Source organism: Fragaria vesca, linkage group LG6 (assembly GCF_000184155.1).
Source record: "Fragaria vesca subsp. vesca linkage group LG6, FraVesHawaii_1.0, whole genome shotgun sequence".
Lineage (NCBI taxonomy): Eukaryota > Viridiplantae > Streptophyta > Magnoliopsida > Rosales > Rosaceae > Fragaria > Fragaria vesca.
Genome location: NC_020496.1, coordinates 31,560,665 through 31,582,335, shown reverse-complemented (window position 1 = coordinate 31,582,335; position 21,671 = coordinate 31,560,665). Strand labels below are relative to the sequence as shown.

The window sequence follows — 21,671 nt, the reverse complement described above, 5'->3', positions numbered from 1 at the left end:
GAAAGATTAAACACTCAAACCTTAAAACACATGATCTCTCTGCCATATCTTTCTACTAACTATACTTATTCCCTTAAGAAATCGTACCTGCCTGATCAATTCTGAAGGATAATACCCAAGGATTAAAGTTATTGATCCAGGGATCAATTAGGGATTTTCGCAATATCTTTTTGACAAACTTTCATAAACATTTAAAAAAAAAATTAGTAATACGTATTTTGTGCAGTAGATCACACTTTGAGGCAGACCTCCTACAGTAGTCCTACCTTATGAAATGAACTGTTTCTCATTTTTTATCATAAACGTACTTAGAGCTAGTGCCATATACATCACTTTGGGGTAGACCACATACAAAGTTAATGTGTGAAAGCATGCCAAATTTTGATGTTGTTTGACGAATATTTTTTATTTTTATTTTTTATTTTTTTTTTTTAAGTCTATTAACCCATTATGAATGTGTTACTGTGGCTGAAGATCATAATGAATATACATACCCATGAATTAATATGCTTTCTTCAACGAAAAAAAACAAACAGATTTGACTAATTGGTTAGAGCTAACTGCAGATCGACATGCCTAGTATTGAGCACTAGATTCGGCTAGTGATGCTCTTACATATACATCCTTTTTGATAAGTCTCATAAACTTGCATTATCTATAAGTTTCTTCTTCGATTAATCTATTTAGGAAGGTGGGTTTCATTAATAGCTATGAAATTTATCTTCTAGTGTATGGAACTATCGAACTTGTAAACATAAGTAGCTAACTAGTGACAACAGCTATAGCAAACGTTGGTGATTACTCATTGTAATCATCGGAAAAACTCAAAGTGGCTTTTTCAGCAATCTGGTAGGACTGGTACACCACCTTGTCCGGTCTTGAGGCAAAATATTGGTTCCAATCTGGTATTACTGGTACACCAGCTATAGTACTTAACTACTTATCACCTCTCAAGAAGACTACAGCCTAAAACTTAAATTACATGAAACTAGAAAGAAAGTGTTGTACCAAAAGTTTTGGCCAACAATCCCGTCACCTATAGTCTACTACACAAGCATCAACACATTACAAAGGAATTGTTCTGAGCCTAAATTCATAAAGACTCTTTTACTTAGATTCCATTGATCATTTAGTTTGAAACAATCATTTTTCGAGTTATTGGATTCAAGTTATAAATCATGTGAAGCTCCAAAAATGAGGCACACACAGATAACACCTTGTTTTTGTATACCCTTGTGATCAAAATTGAAGAATAAGAAGAAAAGAAAACACTACTAACAGTACCCCTAAATAACATTTCAAGCAAAGTAATTCCATTCATCTAGGCAATGAACTCAATATCTTCACATTACTACTCTACTTACTAACCTCTGCTGTGAATCCACCACAGAAGATTGGTAAGTGAGTTCCCATCATCAAAGCCACCCAAGTTCTTAATCTTCTGCAAAGCATCTTGTTTGTTGTATATCCCTTCCAAGGAATAATCAAACCCTCTCCATGCATCTGTAACTCCCTCCTTAGTCAAAGCCGGTGCTGTCCACTCTACCAGTTCCTTAACATAGCTGACATTAGAGAACAAGACCTCAGTGATAGGCGAAATCGGAAGAACCTGAATTCCAACCCTGATTTCTAAAGATGTTTGAGGAGCAAACCAAAGTCCAGTGTCTCTCTTATCAGACCACACTATTCCTGTGATCTTATTTGCGCTTGTGAAAACGTCCTCATAGATGTTGTCTCCTTGGTGCACATGCCACCACTTTTGAGTTGCTTGGATTTCAAGAGCTGCAAGCAAAGATCCGGTGGCGGTGAGATTAGTGTCTCCATAGGCTAGCCCCATCAAGGCAGCTGAGTAGTAAGCATTCACTGCTTCACTTGAGCTCTCCTGATTGCGTCCATCTCCAAATTCAGTTAGTCCTCCTGCCCATGAATGCAAATTGTAAAGATCAAAGTTCCGCAAACGTGGATAGTTAGAACTTGGCTGCCTGTTTAAGTTCATGAAATCCTCAGCAAGAGAACAAGCTTGAGTCTTGAATTTTAACCCCCAAGCCTGGTCAAGCTTGGCAACCACTGCAATTGCATAAACAAAGTAACCAATATGGTAATGGTGATCATTGTATATTCCAAACCCAAAGTCTGCACCTTTATCCACTGCTCCATTTTTCGTGACAAGTCCACTCCATTTAGCTTCATACAAGAAACCATTTCCTCCAAAAGTCCCACTCAACCATGGCTCAATTGCATTCTTCAAGAACGTTGTAATGTTTGGAATCACATTATCACAGCCCACCTCTTCAGCAATCAAAGCCAGCCTAGCCGCCTTCGCAATCATCTTTCCATAGAAATATGAAGCCGTTATTGATGATATTGGTTCCGAGGTTACAGCCTCAACATCTGTCAAAAGAGCGGCAGTAATCTCTGGTATTGATGCATTGTCTTTGATACCATTAATGGAATGCCAAGTGATTGGAATAGGCTGTGTTTTCAACACCCAAGAGTCGCCTACAACGCCAACAAGGTCACCATCAATGCTTCTGTACCTGAAATGGTCAAGAACAGTGACATTTCTGTCCTCAACAGAAAGAAGCTGAAGATGGAGAGGGTGAGCTAGCATAAGCAAGTCTCCATTCCCTTGTTTCTCCCAGTTATACTCCAAACCAAACGCTTCTGTGAAGAGGGCTTCACCGGAAACCGGGTAAGAAGAACTGAACTGGTCTAGCACCTTCTCTGCATCAGAACCTGGTGACAATGCAACCCTTATAACGCCGAAAAATGAATCGGATTTGATCAATGAAGGGTTGGTCTTGGTGAGACCAATCTTGGAGGACGAGTACAGGATCCATGTCTGGTTGTTGTTGAGGTTGATTGTGTACTTGTTCTGTTTTGTATTTGGAGACAGTGAGGTGATTGCATGAGTGGTGGAGATGGAGAGAGCTGTCGGTACAGACACATTGCACGTCAGATAGGGGCTTCCTTTCACAAGAAAGAACCGGAGATTGGAGGAGGGGATGTCCAAAGTGACACCGAGGTCACTGAAGGAAGAGACAACCTGATGTTGGTGTTGGGTTTGTGTGGTGGAGATGGTAAGGTCAGCTGTAAAGTTTTGGAGTATGGAAGCGTTGGATGGGATAGGGGTAGGATAAGACAGAGTGAGGGATGAGTTGGAGAATCTGAAGCTGTAGGGATGGAAATATTCGGCAGCGTCGCCATTGTTGAGTACAAAGTTCTGGAAGAAAGAGTTGGTGGGAAGTGGAGCTTGGAGGAGGTTGGAGGCGAAGAAAGGTGAAGGGTCAGGGAGGACAGTGGATTGGACTTGAGGGAAGAGGACAGCGGCTGGAGCTGGTTTGGATGGTAGTGCTCTAGCTTGGGTTTGAAGGAAGGAGAAACCAAGAACCAAAATGAAAATGTAGAAAGTCATCTTAGATGACAGCATTGGAGGATGTGATGGTGAGAACTGGTAGTGTATGTCTATTTATATAGCATTGCAGCTATGGTGAGGAACTTGGAGGAGTGACTGGGAATAGACTGGGCAAGAAATTATAGAGCTGAATGAGACGAAATAAAAGGAACGTGGAGGAGTCTGTTACAGTCTACGTTCTCCTGAATCTACTCTGTGGATGAACTTGACCTTTATTTTGGTGAGAATATTACCTGTGGTGTTTGTATATAAGTTAATGATTTATTAATTAAAGAACAAAAATAGGGATTAACTAAGTTGACTTGATGATGATGATAAGATCAACATATATGAGGGATTTCACTAAATTGGTGGATTCCCCTTCCTTTTTCGTCTTCAAATAGTTGGCAGTATTATGAATTTATGATATCATCCCATTCTACAAGATTAATATGCAGGAAAATTCTGATGGAGTAAAATTGGAAGTAAAGCTCTTGGAGAAGTGTTGGGTACATTACAAATGCAAATCTGTGTCCGATGAGCACTGCCCAAGGCATCCATGAACACAAATGAGCCGAGACAACATCCTGGTTTCAACAAAGAATAGAGAAATGTACTCCAGAGAGAAGACTGCTTTAGAAACTTCTATTACACAGAACTGGCAAGAAAATTTGCATTAAAGCATCCTCCGATGAGATGTTAGTTCTTTCATACTGTTCGTGTTTTGTATAGGAGGAACCCCCATAAGGACAGACCACTTCAAAAACCCAAAATAGAAATGACTTGGCCAATACCAGTGTTATAGATTGGCACAAGCACAACTATTACCCATATAAAACTGGGATCAACAAGGACAAAGTAAAGCGACCCAAACTGAAGGAGAGAATTATGTACAAACTGCAAGTTTTCTTTTTCACAAGCATCGAGACAGATTCACAAAGGAGCTGTTTTGGGACTAGTCATCCAGCTTTAAAGAACACGAAGCTGTGCAAGGAAAGCGGCACAGAGATCCAGGAAGAGAAACTGCGGACCCTGGACCCTCTGCAGATCTAGCAGATACTTCTCCTCCCGAGTTTTGAAAAGCTGTTGAATGCAAAAGAGCAGCAAGATATATCAGCACAATATTTTGAAAACGATAAAATTGAACAGTACACCTGTGCTACTTAGCATCATTGATAGCAACTATTTTCAATAGAAAAAATAGCAAGTTCCAGTACAGATTGGCATACTATCAAAGGGTTTTTCTACTTGGCCAATAAATCACCAGTTAAGTTCTTTTGAAAGACTGTAAAAGTAGAAAAAAAAAAAAGTGGAATAGATGTATTTCCCGTCAAAATTGCTTGTCAGTTTACCACTTGCAGCAATCAAGAGTACTGTATTTCTTAAAAACAAAGAACCAAATTGGTACATACTGACATTCAAGGAGCCATCAATATTAATTTTATACCTGCACTTCGAACTTGACAACATTGGGTGTCTTCATAATGCCATCATTTTCTATGATGCTGGATTCATCCCCAAAATAATGGTTATTGTTTACAGGATTGTCGACCATGCCTTCATGATGACCAGGTGTGCCAGGAACCCACCTACATTTCATGTTGTAGTGACCTATCTTCTTCCAACACACCCGCAGTTCTTGTAAAGCTTTAAGGACTTCGGTCATTATTTCACGAGGATGAGCCCTAGACTGCATGTATAAAGGCAACAAATTTGATCAAAAACCAAGAAATTATTGCTTCAGAAGTTGACACCGCTCAATCTGCCTCTACATGCTCAGAATGACCAAGACAACTATGTGAACTCAAAATAAATACTAGACTTCATGCTAATCAAGCAACACAACCTATTAACTGCAGCTATAGCCTTGACTGTTCTAACATACTTATTAATTTAATTTGGTCACACTTATCACAGAGCAAAATAGATTATCAACGCTAGTCCATTTTCCACATAACAGTTATGAAGCCAAAGAAATATCAACCTGAAGTCCAAGAGCCCATTTCCTTTCAACAGGGAACTGCTGTCTAAAAGGTGAAGAGCCCATTCCTTGAAACTCCATATATCCTGGAAGGCGGTGCCCAACAGGTGAAGAAGCAGGCTCACCTTGATGCATACGATTGAAACCAGATTCCTAGACAAAAAATATAAATAAGAATTAGAAAAGAAAATGGAAACCGAAATATATATCAAATGTAGCCAACTACTGAAGGATTCTCCAATCATGTGAGAAATATCTCCAATGACTTGACCACAATCATGTGAGATCTCTTGATAGAGTTTTCTTTCATATTCAGAAATCATCATTTTACTCAACAATTTTTAGTAGTGTCTCTATAATCAGTTATTAATCAGATATCGGCTAAAGGACTTTACTTTGGCATGAAAAGATAATATTTTATTTTCCAACCAATAGGTTGCTACTACATCAAGAAAGGGCAGTGAAACGGTACATACCACAGTCTCCTGAAACTCGGCCCCAAGGTAGCCGCTGGATACACGAAACCGGTTGTCCAATAATAAGTAGTAAGCAACGGTTCCCTGAAACAGGTTGCAACACAGTAAGTAATAAGATACTAGCTAAAAATCAAAGAGATAATGAGTTTTTGAAGTTCCCACCTCATTTTGTAATCTACCACGCAGAGATTCAACAAGATGGTTTCTGTCAAATCCCATCTTTACCACCTCCTGTAAGATTTCTTCATCAATCTGCGAAAAGCAAGGAAACACTTGAGCAATCTTTTATAATAGATGTATCCCCGCAACTTATATTATAGGAAGAAGAAAAAAAAAAAAAAAAAGGTCCAAAGTGTCACAAATTTTTTTTTTAATCACAGAGAAAAAGGCCGAGGTGTGGGATATGGACCATAGGTAAAGATAAACGGCCTACAGGAATAGCAATTTTGATGACTGTCGTTTTGTCAGGGTGCATGAACGAGACTATGAAGCATAAATTTAAAATAAGGACTACAGACATGTCACTATGAAATTCTTGGGGGGGATGGTATGGTGATCCATTAACTTCTTGTTACAAAAAGTACAGACAGATATACCAGAACAGTTCTCAACGAAACTAGCTCCACATTTTGAAACAGAAGAAAATAATCAACCTTCTTCGCTTGCTGCATTGTATCTGGTGGGGGCACAGCTAAGTAACGAGGAAGATGAGCCTGGAACCATTTGTGCTGACGAATCTCAGGGATGGTCATTCGCTTCATTGGATCCACCACAAGCATTCGTGGGATTAAATCCCTCGCACCAGGTGACAAATGGCTTGGAAGAGTGTATATCCCGCCCTGTAGCCAATATTATGTTATTCAACAGAGACAGTATATAACCATTAAACAACTTCAATATATCCTAAAACTATGAGGTATAATCCCAAATAAATATAGGTGTAAAGTTAACTTAAATTACCTTAATTTTCTTGAACAAGTTGGGAATGTTTTCATCGTCAAAAGGAAGAGTACCGCAAAGAAGAGCATATAATATCACACCACAACTCCATACATCTACTTCAGGCCCCGCATATAGTTTGCCAGAAATAACCTACACAGATGGAAATCAAGAAATCTTGTAACATAACTCAAGTTTTTTACTTAACAAATTTACAAGTCATCTAACACAGTACACAGTCTCCATACCTCAGGAGCAGCATAATTTGGGCTACCACAACTTGTCTTAAGAAAATGGCCATCACGCATAATATTGCTTAGGCCAAAATCAGCAATCTTCACATTGCATTTGGAATCCAGAAGCAAATTTTCTGGCTTCAGGTCTCTATGAACAACCATATTTCTGTGACAGTACTCCACACCAGATATTATCTGTCTCACAGGAAAAACAAAGATCATACATAACTGATATAAGATGCAAACTAATCGCAGAGAAAGATAACAAGACTGTCACACACCTGCTGAAAAAAGTTACGAGCTTCATCTTCCTGTAGCCTACCCTTCTCTACTATATAATCAAAAAGCTCTCCAGACTTGACATACTCCATAACAACATAAATGTCTGATGGTGTTTCAATGACCTCATAGAGTCGTATAATGTGAGGATGCATAAACAGTCTTAATATTTTGATTTCTCTTCTCACTGCATCAAAATGAGAACAATCAAATTCATATGATAAACTACAACCATGGATGTTAGGAAAGCATCAACTGAACAAGGCCTACCTTTCTCTTCCATTTCCATGTTCTTTATCTTGCGCCGGTTAAGAATCTTGATAGCAACTTTGTGGCCAGTTAATGCATGCTCGGCAATTTTGACCTTGCCAAAAGAACCAATACCAAGAGTTTTTCCAAGCTTGTAATTCGGTAAATACGCGTCTGCGCTGCTGCCTCCACGGCCAATTGCTCCATCCATTTTCCTATCACAGAGCATGACAAAAATTTCAACAAACATGCAAGAACTGAAAACAAAGACACAATTGTAGCTATTGTCTAGCGAAATACAAGGATATTATTAGGTTAACATCAACAATGCATCTTTCAGCTAAAGTTACCAAAACAATGTTGGAGACACACTCATTTTGTGCAACAAAACATTTGCTACATATACATGAAAGTCAAGGTAACCAAGTGTTTCCATAAGCTATCATTAAAAGGACACACTTTGACAGATAGAAAATTCCCACATCCTCGAGAAACTTGAGTAACAGGAACATGTATGTTCATTAATAATTCGCTCTGTTTCTACTTTAACCCTCTAATCTTAACTCTCATCCTATTACCCTTCTGCAAGCACAGAACAGCTAAAACCCCATTGGATTCCGACAAAACATTCATAACAACTATCTCCTTCTAAGTTTGTAAGTGGATATGAAGTTTACATTATGCTTGATTACTTCAATAAGAGTTATTGTCTGACAGAACCAAAAAAGAAGATAGGAATCTGATTCATTCAAACCCCCATCGTAATGCTTCAGCTATCCCCAATTTACATATAGCTTCCTAAATCACAGAACGCCAACACCTTCAAGCTAAATACCCATCCAATTACAAAATCCAACTTCCAAATTAGAAACAATCATTCACACTCTACACAATAAGCAAAAAAATAAAAAATCCCAACTCTCCCAAACCCAGAAACAAAAACCCAATTCAAATTAGACCCAGAACCCAAAGGGATCTCATAAACCCAAAACAAAAACCAAACCAATGAACCATCCAGACCATTAACACATAGAGAACAAGATTAATTAAGATTGAGAAGAGAATTACAGAAATTAGAACCCGAAACCGAAGTGAGGGATGCAAAGGTGAAAAGGGTCTCTGTGGAATTTGAAGGTGGGATGAATTAGGTTGCAGAGACCCCAAACTCGAATCGGAGAAGAAGCAGATTGGGGCGCCTTTCTTCTTTCTTTTCTTTATTTTTTACCTATACAACTTACACAGACTCCGTCGTCATCATCATCAACTTGTTTATATTTATATTTTCTTCATTATTAACCGGGTGGAGTTACGGATTCGCCCATCGGATTTGGGGTAATGACGGCTGTGGTGGGTTTGTCGTGAGGGGTAGAATGGGAATTTTAGGGGGAGTGATTATGGGAATGAGGGAGTTCGAGGTAGTTGTGGGGGCCGTTTTGATTCCAACTTCTATATTTTTACTGTTTTATCATTGTTCTTGTCAAACTTGATTGACGTGGTTAGAAGAATATAATCTTGCACTTTATTTTACTTTTACAAAAGGGGACGGTCACAAAATGCTAGTGCTTCTTCCAAAAAAAAAAAAAATGCTAGTCATTTAAATTTATGCAAAAGAGAGATTCATAACACCGATGTGCACTTGTATAAACAAAATTTGCAATCTTCATTGTTTTTAGATGAGCAGAAGTTACCAAGATCATATCGGAATCGAATTGGATTCGGCATAATATTGTAGGATGCTTGGAAAATTACTTGGAGCCTCAAGAATGTGATTATTTTGTTTGTAGAGATAAGACTGCACTAACTTGCTAAAAACTATATTGCTAGCTGAGTCAATTACAACTAAGACAGATGTGACATTCATATCAAGATATTCTCTAAATCCTTCTTTCATTTTCTTACACATCGCACATTCCTTTCTTTCATTTTCTTACACATCGCACTTGACCGGATTGATGATGATCACGAAGAGACGATGGATTCTATGAAACATGTAAAATATACCAATAATCAGTCGAAATTCAACAATCAGAACTTCTTAGGTTGCAACATGCTGGGTTTGCTATCTCAAGCTTCATCACTGAATTAGTTAAATGAACATAATATAGCTGCAACTGCCTGCAAGGATATGAAACCAACAAAAACTTCTGATAAGGTTGATTCAGAAGGGGCTAGATAAACTGTACTACAACCTCAAAGCCTAGGAACAATCGTAGTATGAAGTATGAACAAAGTGGGTGTTCACTAGCTGTTTAAAAACCTCCAAGTCATTTGCAAACGAGTCATTTCTCAACAAAGAAACAAACAAGCTACAAATATCTTTCATGTGGCTCTTTACAATGTGGATTCTACATGATCGTGTCTACTGAAAGTGTCACCATTACAGCATTATTCGCAAAAGTTTGAAGACAACAACAGCCTAGTAGTCAGGAATGGATGCAAAACGGAACCCCTGTGCACCTCTCCATGCATAATAAGCAATCCGAGTCTCATAAAAGCCTGCATCCATAAAATCATTCAGTCAATCAATCAACCTCCTACAAATATCTAAAAACAGCCAGGCACACATGCATGCAGAATCTAAGAAAATCCATCCCATCTAGATTGTAATCATGCTCAGATATATGGTTTATGATTTTCTTTGATACGCATATAGTTAATCAAGAGAAAATTCAACATGGGAATATATGTGTGATAAAGTGATCTATAGGAAAAAGTTTTCCGGTGCTTGGAATAAAGTCGTTGATATAAACTGTAAACTCCTTAAATTAGATATCACACGTTATATAACCAATAAATTGTAGAACTATGAGTTCACAGTAAACCAGGTACAGATAAGTATGAAACAAAGTATATATTGACATACCTGGGAGGAAGGTGAGAATTCCTAGAGCTAGAAGGCCATAGGCTTGGGACATCTCCCCTCCCATGTGACCAGTGAAAATGAAATAGGACAGAAAGAGAAGCAATGATCCAAGAGAAAGAAGGAAAAGAGCAAGGCATATGGATTTCCATGGAACTTTATCGAAAGACCTTGGTGTATAGTCAAACCGACGGTCATTGCCCGTCCCACTATAATCATCGTCTTCATCAGTAGCAAGACGGCTGTACTGGACGTTGCGCCTAGATGCCATACCACAAGAAGTTCAACAAGGCCTGAGATCCCTAATGAAGCGGACTTAGTAGCCTAAAACATTAATAAGATTAAATTAGTTACAACAAACAAGCAAAATGCAGCCATGCATGCAAATAGAATAGGACAGTGAGCAAGTTAAACACAAATTTAACATTCACTTCCTCTAACCACTGCATTGAAGCTAATATGCCCAGCATCCAGAAATAGAAACGCGAGACCACAAAACACCCAAATTGCATTATCAATTAGCAAGTAGAAATACTCCACATACTAAACAGTCTAAACCCATAAAGCACCATATAGGCAAGTTTCTTTGTACGAATTAAGAACCTATCAAAGACGAAACAAATTGTATCGATACAGAACTCCGGTACAAGCTCGGCTCGGCACATAAAACAATAGAATACCCTTTTTCAGTTGTTTGCTTCAGCCAGACAAAGTCATATTCAACTCTTCCTATGAAAGGGAAATTTTGAGAACAATGTACTTATGTTCTTACTTTATCTCCACAATTACATGTTCCCATTGATTTCTTATACTTCAGTTGAAAAGCAAACCCTGTCTCTAACACCATGCTCAGTCAATCATAACATTGTAAAAATTAGCAAAGCTTGGGGAGCTAAACCTACTCACAATTATGCAAAATCAATGATACACAATCAATCAAACATGCCTAAACTCGTTATGCCAAATAACCCAATTGAACAAATATAGCAGAGATCAAAGAACAAAAGTACCCAATTGAAATCAAGACTGAAACTTTAGTGTAGAATCCAATCCAGGTCAGCGAACCCATAAACCAGATGAGAAGAAAACTTAGGAAATCTACTTACCGGAGACTTGTGGGTTTCGACGTGAACAGCGATCGCAGGGCTGAAAACTCTTCTCTGCAAATTGCGCAAATTGGAAATTTGAGGTTGATAGAAATGAAGATGGAAGACCAAGTGCTGGGAAAGGAGTAGAGGGCCTGGTAATTGGATTTCTTTCTTAATGGGCCTTATTAATCTTAATCTGCCCAAGGAGGTAATATTATAAATATTTTTCTTTTTTTTTACAGGGTTCTCCTACTTCCTTGGCTTTAACATAATGAACTTTTCACAAAAATATCTAGAGAATGCGTTTTCCTCTAAAATGGACAAAGGTAATGTGCATCATCGTGTTGAGTTTCACATATATATAAACAAAAGGTAGTATTAAGTTGATATATACTCATATATTGTAGATCATAAATGCGATTCTTCAAGTATTATTTAGTCGATGTGTGATGACACATGTATAATTTAAAGTTTTCAACCTATATTGTTCATAGTGTGTCTTAGATGGCTCAGATTAAGTCAAGTGATAAGTGATAACCCCTCTTTAATCCAGACTTGTGACTCTTCCGGCCTTCTGTTTCCCAATTCGTGATTTCGTGACCCCAAAAGGGATCATTTAGTGGAAGGGTCATGTCCTATAACCTTCTTGGTATATATGAAGTTTCCAGCAACTACTACTAGTCGAGGAAAGTAGAAGAATCTATTGAGTAGGTTGGATCCTCATGCATATGTGAATCACTTGGAACTGAAAAAAGTGAAAAAGCTTTGCCGCTGCTCCCTCAAAACCCTAATCCAATCCCTGATATCATGTGCTAATATGCTCTTGCTTTGCATTTTCACACAGATCCAAGTAGCTAGAATTGCTAACACATTGAACCTGCATACATATAATAAACAAAAGCTTTGCTAGCTCCAATACATATGCATATGATATATAAATTAATCTTCTTAGTTTGTTATAGATATGATATGTGGTTTTGTTTTGGGGTATATGGATTGTTCTTGTTAATTCCAGATCGAACTAGCCAATGATCATATATGCATGTATGTATATCTTAACCAATTGCAACTGTCTTCTTTTATAATGCAGAAGACATATATATATGCATGTGCAGGTGATGAATAATATCACTAAGATTGATACTTAAATATATTGCACGAACTCATTCCCAGGCATTGATACAATTATATATAAGTTTATATAGATATACATGAACTTGGATCCAGAATTGAACAACATGCAGGCTTTTTAAACATACGATAATATATGTATGAATCCACTTTCTTTTTTCTGCTATTATGCCACTATATCATGTGATTTTTGCCTTAAATTTTCTCATGGACAGGTCGCCACTTCTTCAGTTTTTCTATATATTGCTGCAATTGGAGCAGATATTTCCATAGCTAGATCGAGCTGATGAACACTAGCTTGCTAGTTCATCCATCAGAAATTTCCACTGCATTGCGATTGAGGAGTCCACTTACATCTATAGATATATTTTTAAAGAGTTAATTTCATGTTCAGGTAAAGATTTACGATTTATTATTATGTAGAGTGTTGATTTATCAATGTGAAAGATTTACGATTTTTTTCTTTTCTTTTTAAAAAAAAATAAATTATTAATAACTCACACACCCTACATATGTCTAGTGATGTTTGAACCCATGGACTTCAAAATTTTTAATTAAACACCTTAACCAACCAAGTCACGACTCTATTATTATGTAGAGTGTTGATTTATCGTTCACAATTTCACATTGATAGGTTAGATACATGTGTTTCAATAAACTTTACATAAATTAATAATTCCCAAACCGAATTCAAAGTGCTTTATCAATTATCACTTTTTTGAGAGAAATATCAAGAATTTCATTTAACGGGAAAACAATATTACAAACCATGGGAGATATCGGTGGTGGAAATAAATTCTCCACTCACCTCCCTACCCAAAACACCAGCGATTACAGTAGCTAAGAACCGATATGGGTTCACCCGTAACCTAACCTACTCCAGAAGTACCGACACATCTTTATAATCAACCTCAAGAAGAAACACCCATTTCAGACACTACATGCCAAACTTACCAGCATATATGCACAGGTAACCTCCCCATTACATTGACAACAAGAACAAACCGACATTAATTTAGTCCCTGAAAACGACACCATAACCATAGCTCACCCCACAACACGACCAACAACACCAAACTACCTAAAAACCTAAACCCTCGCTCATAGAGGAAGGACAACTAACCAACCAAAAAACCAAACAAAACAAAAACCTAAAAGCCTAGGCCCAAACCCACCAGTGGAGCTCCAAGAAACAGTCTACCCAAGACCCGGCCCATTGAAGATTGGTGCAACCTGGATCAGAACCGTCGCCCTGACATCAACGTCGGCCACCGCCCGAAGAGCATCATCATCAGCGGCCTACCCTAGCGAGGCAGCCACCATCCTTCCTCCATGATTCGCTGTAGAACAAGGCTTGACAGCCGGGTAGTCCGCCTCCACCGTGTTCTCCCCGTCATCCCACCAGCCGATCCACCGCTCCTCGCCTCAGACAGGCCTAAACTTGACAAGCCTCTCATGGACGCCGACGAAGCCTCCCCGTCAAAGCAGCACCGATCTGCAACACAGTGCCGCCACCTTCATGGTCAGCCCCCAAGATAGCCTCATCCCTTTGGCCCCTCCGGCACCACAACGCCCGTCCGGCAGCGACCCAAGCCACACCGACGAGGCTAGAAGCCAACGCCAGCGTAGGGGCGCCGCCGGACAAGCAACGAAGCCAAACCCTAAAAAACTCTTCCTCCTACTTTTGCGGAGCTCTTTTAAGATGGGATCGGTAATAGGACGAAACCAATGGTGCTTTATCAATTATCACTAAGCTAACTCTTTGTAGGAAAGTTCAATTTGAAACACATGCATCATTATACATGTTCCACTTTACAGAGGCCAAATAATTAGAGGAAAGTGAATTATTAATTAAGCACATAACTAATCATGGGGCACCATAATGTTATGTTATTAGGTTTGCTTAGAACTACAACTACTGTATGTCACTTGCAATCTTGGGGAGTGATTAAAGAGACAATTAAGCGTTGGACCCTTTCTCATAATCAAGTATTAATATACTTAATGTGAGCTAGCTAGGTCTTTTTTCCATTTCTTTTAATCTTGATCGAGATCATAAACAACATAGATTACTCCATCATTCCTTGCAAGCAGTATTCTTTGATATATTCCCACCATGCATGTTTTATATCTTTCCTCACCAATGTGTGACAAATGAAAACCATCCCTTTAGCCAAACTTGATTACATGCTTTATTGTTAATAATTGTCCAAAAGCAAACTGTTAGCTCCAAAGCTAGGCACATATCATAGTGCATGCTCCACTTTCGACAGGCCAATACAAAGAGGAAAGTGAACTCTTGGGTAAATCATGAGGGCACCATCATTGCGTTAGTTGTGTTCTACGGCAGTCGGCACTCACACTCATCATCATAGACTTTATATCATTTTCATCAAATTGCTTTTGCTTGTTAACCCAAGCAAGCTCACTTGGATATAAATGTTGTTAGCTAGCTTGATAAATTCCATCTACCCCATCTCCATCAATTTCTCCATCACTATGTAAATATTAGTGGCGTTTCAAGTGTTCACGGCTCTCGTGAGCTTTCTATGATGTTATCCAAAATTAATGAGCGGTTAATCCACATTCTATCCACTACCCACGTTTTTCTCTTTTAAATTATCTCTTCAGTTTACTTATTTTGTAATTTACCATAGTAACCATTTCTCTTAAAATCTGAATTAACTTAATAAGAGCAATTTTGACAAAACACAATTTGATAATTTAGAGACTGCTCGTTTTATATAAAAGTTCAGATGAGATTTTGAAAAATTAATGACGTGGTAATTATAATTAGAAAGGAGAAACACTCATTTAAGTGATTTAACACAAAGTTCTTATTCTAGCAGGTTCATCTACTTATCTAGGTTCTATTATTCTAATCAAGAGGTATCCATTATGCATACTTTAGCAAAAAGAATTGTTGCTCAATAAAATGAAAGCTTGCATCAGATACCCTATTGCTCAAGACAGACCGAGAACATACAAAGCCTCATAATCTGCTATATGCTTACAAATATGACATGCTTACTTTTGGTGTTTTGGTTGTCATTTTCAGAGTTTCATTTTTGTTCTATAGAGATGCAATTATAGAAAGTGAACACATCAAAACACTATAGGATTGGGACATCTGGAGGCAGAGAAACAAAAGCAGCTGTATGAAGCTGTAAACCATATAATCATATCAAAGACAAAATACCAACTAATTATGCAAAAACAGAAATACAATCAACCCATAAGGTTTGGTCCAGCGGTAAGCATGCTGAGTTTGTTTGTTGAGCGAATGTTACAATGATACTCCTGGTAATAAGAGGTCACTGGTTCGATATTCCGCAAGTGAAAACACCCTATGGAGAGAGGCCATACCCATGTTGCTCCTGACCTCGGAGTGGTAGTCCCACCCGACCACCATTTAAAAAACCCAAAACAGGAATACAATCTCTTTAATTGGTTAGGGTCATATCCAGCTACATATGCCACCATGAACTGCCTCAATTCCAATCCTCACTTGCATGCAATAAGGGAATTATACAAGTCTAAACGAAAGTATAAACCCCTTAATAATTCTCAAATGGAACTTACATTAGTAAGGTGTTAATGGTTAACTACATGTTCATACACGTGATGTTGTAGTTCTCGAGGAATCTTAGGGAAGAACCAAAGGTCGATCAAATTCCATGAAAGAATTGACTTCATAACTTGGAAAGTCAACATCATCAAATCAAATATACTCACTTCATCGAAAAAAAATCACATATACTAAATAAATTGAAGAGACAATGAGATCCTAAAACCTTTTCTTTCCAAAACCTTATATATACATACATGTCATTGTTGTATTGCGGCAGTGCGGCACTTACGCCTAGCCATTGGTATTGTTTCTGATCTCTTTTATTAAATTTTAGTTACCTGTTTTTTATTTTAGTTTCGCTTATTTGTTAAAAAAAAATGTATAAACTATGAATTAACTAAAATTGTTTGGATTATGTTTATCAAATGCGTTATAGTTTTAGTCATATTCTTCTTGAGAACAAATGATCAAAATAGAAATTATTATCATTTGAATTTTAGCCCATGAAGATGATTGTAAAAGTTACCAACTTAGTGGGTGGATTCACTTAGCAAGAAATGATTTCTAAATACAAATTACATTTTTCCTCTCAAACCAAAAAAAGGGAAAGACTTTTGAAATCAAAATATACAAAGAAAGGTGAAGACTTTTCCTTTAAAAAGCTCCAATCATGCACGACAGTAAACACCACAGAGTGACAACCTGACATTCAAAACAGAGCACACAAATCTGATATTTCCGATTTTTGTGTGGAAGAAAGACAGACGTGGAACCAAGGCCAATGCCGAGGAGAGTGTTTGACAACCTCAACTCTCTTTCAATCTGATATTGCTGGCCAGCGAAATCTCGGACACGATTGCTGAACTCAAGGACCGAGACGATCCCAAATACCAAAACAGAGGAGCCATTTCTGTATTTCTATATATACACATTTACTTCCTATATCCTACCTTCTTTTCCTTTCATCCCTTTCCTCCAATCCAAAGCTTTTCAGGAAAAACAGAGCAACTTAGCCAGCATTCGGACCCGGATCCGACATTGTCGGACCCATCCGCTCCCCATGCATTGATTCTCTCTCTCTTGTTTTGGGTTTGGCTCTGTTTGTTGTTGTTGTTTCAGAGAGAGGGAGTCTAAATCATCAATCTAGACACAGGTATGGTTTCTTACTTTCATTCATATCTGTTTCTGATTGCTTTAGATTTCTGGGTTTATATAATTTCTTTCAAAGTTTGAAACTTTTCTGCTGGGTCTGTAAAGGAATGATCTTCTTCTCTGTTTTGGTTTTTTGATGCATTGAATCATATTCTGCTGCTTTTGATTTCTGTGGATTTCTTTTTTCAGTGTTAAATTGTCGTTGTGATGATGATGAATCATTGGTCTTGTTGTTTTGTTTGGAGTAGTGTTTATGCATGATTGTTTTTCCAGTGGTCCTATTTGTTTGTCTTCTTAGTTCTGGTTGGATGTGGGGCCTGTGCCGTTTCTGCGACCTTTCTTTCGCCGGTTTTAATAGTAAAAAACAGAAGCTTGAGCTTCCTTGAAACTCAGAACCTGACCCTCAAGGCCTCAACTACTCTCTCTCTTTCTCTCTTTATGTATCTGTTTTCCAAGTTTTGAAGATATGCAAAGGTTTTGTGGGTGTGGAATTCTGAACTTTTAAGTGTCTGAAAAGGAAGCACAAATTTTTGAAACAGTAGAGAGGGACTAAGGATTTGGGGTTTGGAAAGAGTTAGCCTGACTTTGTTTTAGAAGGTATACTGGATCAGACACTTGATTTTCATGTTCATTGCAGCCAATTTGATGTTCAAGTCCTAGTTTGGTATTTCAACTTACCTGTCAACTTTTGGCCTACTATTCTTTGATGAACCCATTGTATTTGTTTAGTCTTATATGAGTCTGTGAATGATCCTTGTGCTTTCTAAGCAATCTTTCATTCTTCTGTTTAATCTGTCTCGGTTGTTTCATGTTGTTAGGCACAAAAATTGGAGTTCTGTATGAACACATTTGTGTCGTAGGAACTTGCCTGATACAGAAGCTGCAATGGGTGGTTGTGTGTCTGCCCCATCTAGAACAATTAATTCACAGAAGAAATCACAGAAGAAAAGACAAAGGGGCTTTAAACGCCATGGGAAGATAAATGTTATTACTAAGAAGAGGAACAGTGATGGAGGAGCTCGAGTAGCAGATTATTCTGTTAGCGAGGTTGTACATATGGGGTTTGAGAATGGTGCAACAGCTACGTGCACAAGGTCCAAGGTTTCTAATTCAAAATTCCATGTCACCGAGCTGCAATGGCACCACACTCCATCTAATAATGCAAATGGTTTGTGCTCTCTTTCCCTTATGAAATAGAACTGTATTTTTGTCAAAATACTGTCGGAATAGTTAGTTTTCTGCTGAGTCTGACATGTTAGAATTTATTCATTTGCAGCAATTTGCCAAGATGAATCTTGGTTCGACTCCGTCAGTATTCTGGAATCTGAATCAGATGACGACTATGTTAGTATACATGGAGGTAATTGCCCTAACTGACTAAATGGTATCTTTCTGTCGTGTAGACAATTGTGTTTTGTATATCCACTACCATGGGCTTATGGCATAATCTGGAGTAACTTAAGTTGGTTTTAACCTCAAGATGCGTAGTGAGATTTCCATGACTTACAATTACTGTGTCTACTGAATACCTGGGTCATTAGTAGCATACCTAAGATCATGTCAAGTTTCATCTACATACTATATGGATAGTGTTCTTAGTGGTTTTAAATTGATTGAGGTGCCCCAGCGTTTCAGTATGTTGCTCATATCTTCCCTTATATCTACAAAATTCTGCATATATATATATATATATATATATTATTTTTTTTTTTTTTTTGATATGAAATGTATATGTTGTACATTAGTTTTAGAAATCTGAAGCAAAGTTTATCTTTCTGAGATACTTATTGGAAAAGGGTTTATGTCTTCCCTTATTTTACAGATAGCTTTCCAATAGCGGGCAATGCAATTGGGAATATCCCAGGTGGTCAAGTACTTCAGTATGAAAGGTCTGCATGCTTTGTTGATAATGGTTGCAAGTATGAAGAATACCAGAGCTATACAAAAATAGATGGAGGCAAAGTCATGGGGAAAGACGAACTCAAGGATTCAAATCAGTTTCCCCGTACTAGTATCCAGGGCTTGGACAGGAAGAAGTTGCTAGATCAATCTCCTCGAAGCTTTAAAGGACTGAGGGAGGATCGACGTGACTCTAATGAGAAATCTGGCTTGGCTCGATTGATACATTCTCTAAGTTTCAATGATAAGAATCTACACTCACAAACACATTCTCAAAGAAAGCCATCATCAGTTTTCAGGCTTTCTTTTAAGAGGAGGTCCTGTGATGCAGAAGAAACCAATGAACAATGTAAGTGCTCGCAAAATTAAACTTTTTCTGTGTAGAAAGAAATTAAAATTTCTGCTCTTTGCAATTTCTCAAGGTCACTCATATGTTCACAATTACTTAATGGCCAGTATATGTAATTTTTATACATGGTACTTCTGGTTGTAGAATATGTTGTCTTCGTTGCATGACTTTTGTTACACAGCTCACAATTGATTTATCTGCAGGTCAATCAAAAAGGTTTCTCAGTCGGCCTAGAGCAGGACTTGTCATTCCCTGTTGTAAAGTAGAGAAGATGACTCCAGGATGTTGGTCTGAGATTCCACCCTCCAATTTCAAACTCCGTGGCGAGAACTATTTCAAGTATATTTCTTTGAACCACCCTTTACTGAAATTAGAAATTGCAGCTAATGCCTAGTTAATCAGATCACGATTTAATTTTCTATTGGCCTTACCATGTAGAGATAAACGAAAGGCACCTGCTGCGAACTACAGTCCATATACTCCAATAGGTGTTGATCTATTTGTCTGCCCTAAAAAGATACATCACATAGCTCAATATCTTGAGCTTCCAGAAGTAAACACAGACGTCAAAGTGCCTCCACTCCTCATTGTAAATATACAGGTATTTTTGCAAAACCTGATCATGTAGGTCTGTGTTTTTATTCCTGAACAACTTATCATGATGTTCCTCTGTGCCTTGTTGCAGTTGCCTACTTATCCAGCTGCCATGTTTCTTGGTGATAGTGATGGAGAGGGGATGAGTCTTGTACTATATTTTAAAGCCTCTGAGAATTTTGATAAAGACATCTCTCCACAATTCCAGGAAAGCATCAAGGTAACTTCACTGATTTCTTGATTACACTTGCTGCTCGGGACATTGAAAGAATCTAATTGTTCAGTGAGCAATTTTACACCTGTTCTATATCAAGTTGTAGTATTCAAATTTTTTCTTAGATATGACTAGATCCTTTACTGATGCAATGTGCTTTCACATGCTGATATAATATTTGATCAAGAATTGGTGTACGTAAACTGATGATGTATTTCATTTGAATAATGCTTCAGAAAATGGTTGAAGATGAAACAGAAAAGGTCAAAGGATTTGCAAAGGATTCCACTGTACCTTTCAGAGAAAGGCTAAAGATCTTGGCTGGGGTGGTCAATCCTGATGAACTCAATCTGAGTTCTGCCGAAAAGAAGCTTCTACATGCATATAATGATAAACCAGTACTTTCACGCCCCCAGCACCAATTTTATAGGGTAAGACAAAGTTCTTTGATATTGTGAGTTACAGATGTTGAAAGTTACCATGTTTTCAAAAGATAATTGTTTGACTTCATCATGCTCTTTCACATGCAGGGTCCTAATTATTTTGAGATTGATCTGGACATTCATCGATTCAGCTACATATCGAGGAAGGGACTTGAATCTTTTAGAGAACGTCTACAAAATGGAATACTAGATATGGGTTTGACTATCCAGGTAGCCAGATTGTTTGTAGCATTTATTCATTTTGACTAGAAATGTTCTTCATCGTCTGAAAATAACCAAAAACTTGCTAACATCATCACGAACTCTATTTCCTCTCATTTTATAGGCACAAAAACAGGAAGAGTTGCCGGAGCAAGTGCTGTGCTGTATGAGACTGAACAAGATTGATTTTGTTGATCATGGTCAAATACCAAGTCTGATCACTAACGATGAATGACTTAGATGATTAGATGCAAGGCATGGAATATAGAGATGGCAGATAATCATGAAATTCGTGATCAAGCCGTCCTGTAAATCGAAGAAGAAGAGCAGATAATATTCATACCCAGGAAAGTCTTTGTATCATTGCAATAATCACTAGTTTGAGTCAATGTGACTTTACTACCCCAAGCAGCTTTGTATGTATTACCTTCATAAGCTGCGCAGGAGCTGGGAATTAGGACTAGGCTTTGATTTTGATTCACATGTATGTAATCACACATGCTCTCCATCTACTAGTCCCTTGTGTTAATCAGTAAAATTAACTTATACTTCCGCTTATTAATCTTAAGTTCCTGAGATATTTCATTTAACTGCCTCACCAGCTTCTAACTCTTA

At 37.9% G+C, this 21,671-nt stretch overlaps 4 protein-coding genes across 4 annotated transcripts; 1 reads left to right on the top strand and 3 right to left on the bottom strand.

Moving 5' to 3' along the window:
• Nucleotides 1–1,363: 1,363 nt before the first annotated feature.
• LOC101314783 (endo-1,3(4)-beta-glucanase 2-like) lies at nucleotides 1,364–3,415 on the bottom strand. Its single transcript, XM_004306074.1, has one exon. The coding sequence runs from the start codon at nucleotides 3,413–3,415 to the stop codon at nucleotides 1,364–1,366; it is 2,052 nt and encodes a 683-aa protein (XP_004306122.1).
• Nucleotides 3,416–4,039: 624 nt separating this feature from the next.
• Nucleotides 4,040–8,809, bottom strand: LOC101307030 (SNF1-related protein kinase catalytic subunit alpha KIN10-like). Its single transcript, XM_004304223.1, has 11 exons — nucleotides 8,623–8,809; nucleotides 7,576–7,769; nucleotides 7,308–7,492; nucleotides 7,039–7,221; nucleotides 6,812–6,943; nucleotides 6,505–6,690; nucleotides 6,014–6,103; nucleotides 5,852–5,935; nucleotides 5,379–5,528; nucleotides 4,842–5,084; nucleotides 4,040–4,477 (listed from the first exon to the last, which is right to left on the bottom strand). Exons 2-11 carry the CDS (start codon nucleotides 7,763–7,765, stop codon nucleotides 4,364–4,366), a joined length of 1,557 nt encoding a protein of 518 aa, XP_004304271.1. The 5' UTR covers nucleotides 7,766–7,769; nucleotides 8,623–8,809; the 3' UTR covers nucleotides 4,040–4,363.
• Nucleotides 8,810–9,700: 891 nt separating this feature from the next.
• On the bottom strand, nucleotides 9,701–11,655 carry LOC101306737 (transmembrane protein 230-like). The gene is made up of 3 exons (XM_004304222.1): nucleotides 11,521–11,655; nucleotides 10,418–10,738; nucleotides 9,701–10,050 (listed from the first exon to the last, which is right to left on the bottom strand). Exons 2-3 carry the CDS (start codon nucleotides 10,683–10,685, stop codon nucleotides 9,971–9,973), a joined length of 348 nt encoding a protein of 115 aa, XP_004304270.1. The 5' UTR covers nucleotides 10,686–10,738; nucleotides 11,521–11,655; the 3' UTR covers nucleotides 9,701–9,970.
• A 5,283-nt stretch (nucleotides 11,656–16,938) lies between these two features.
• LOC101306446 lies at nucleotides 16,939–21,609 on the top strand. Its single transcript, XM_004304221.1, has 10 exons — nucleotides 16,939–17,357; nucleotides 18,175–18,524; nucleotides 18,633–18,716; nucleotides 19,179–19,604; nucleotides 19,808–19,943; nucleotides 20,043–20,205; nucleotides 20,290–20,418; nucleotides 20,649–20,843; nucleotides 20,943–21,065; nucleotides 21,181–21,609. Exons 2-10 carry the CDS (start codon nucleotides 18,242–18,244, stop codon nucleotides 21,289–21,291), a joined length of 1,650 nt encoding a protein of 549 aa, XP_004304269.1. The 5' UTR covers nucleotides 16,939–17,357; nucleotides 18,175–18,241; the 3' UTR covers nucleotides 21,292–21,609.
• The last annotated feature ends 62 nt before the right edge of the window (nucleotides 21,610–21,671 follow it).

Bases quoted from the DNA above. Each gene is read 5' to 3' on its own strand.
- LOC101306737 (XM_004304222.1), bottom strand. From the start codon at position 10,685: ATGGCATCTAGGCGCAACGTCCAGTACAGCCGTCTTGCTACTGATGAA. The intron at 10,051-10,417 runs GTATGTCAATAT...TTATGGATGCAG, and splicing joins AATTCTCACCTTCCTCCCAG to GCTTTTATGAGACTCGGATT.
- LOC101314783 (XM_004306074.1), bottom strand. From the start codon at position 3,415: ATGACTTTCTACATTTTCATTTTGGTTCTTGGTTTCTCCTTCCTTCAA.
- LOC101307030 (XM_004304223.1), bottom strand. From the start codon at position 7,765: ATGGATGGAGCAATTGGCCGTGGAGGCAGCAGCGCAGACGCGTATTTA. The intron at 6,104-6,504 runs GTTGATTATTTT...TGCTTTTCGCAG, and splicing joins CAATGCAGCAAGCGAAGAAG to ATTGATGAAGAAATCTTACA. The intron at 4,478-4,841 runs GTATAAAATTAA...TGCATTCAACAG, and splicing joins TTGTCAAGTTCGAAGTGCAG to CTTTTCAAAACTCGGGAGGA.
- LOC101306446 (XM_004304221.1), top strand. From the start codon at position 18,242: ATGGGTGGTTGTGTGTCTGCCCCATCTAGAACAATTAATTCACAGAAG. The intron at 18,525-18,632 runs GTTTGTGCTCTC...ATTCATTTGCAG, and splicing joins TCCATCTAATAATGCAAATG to CAATTTGCCAAGATGAATCT. The intron at 19,605-19,807 runs GTAAGTGCTCGC...ATTTATCTGCAG, and splicing joins AGAAGAAACCAATGAACAAT to GTCAATCAAAAAGGTTTCTC.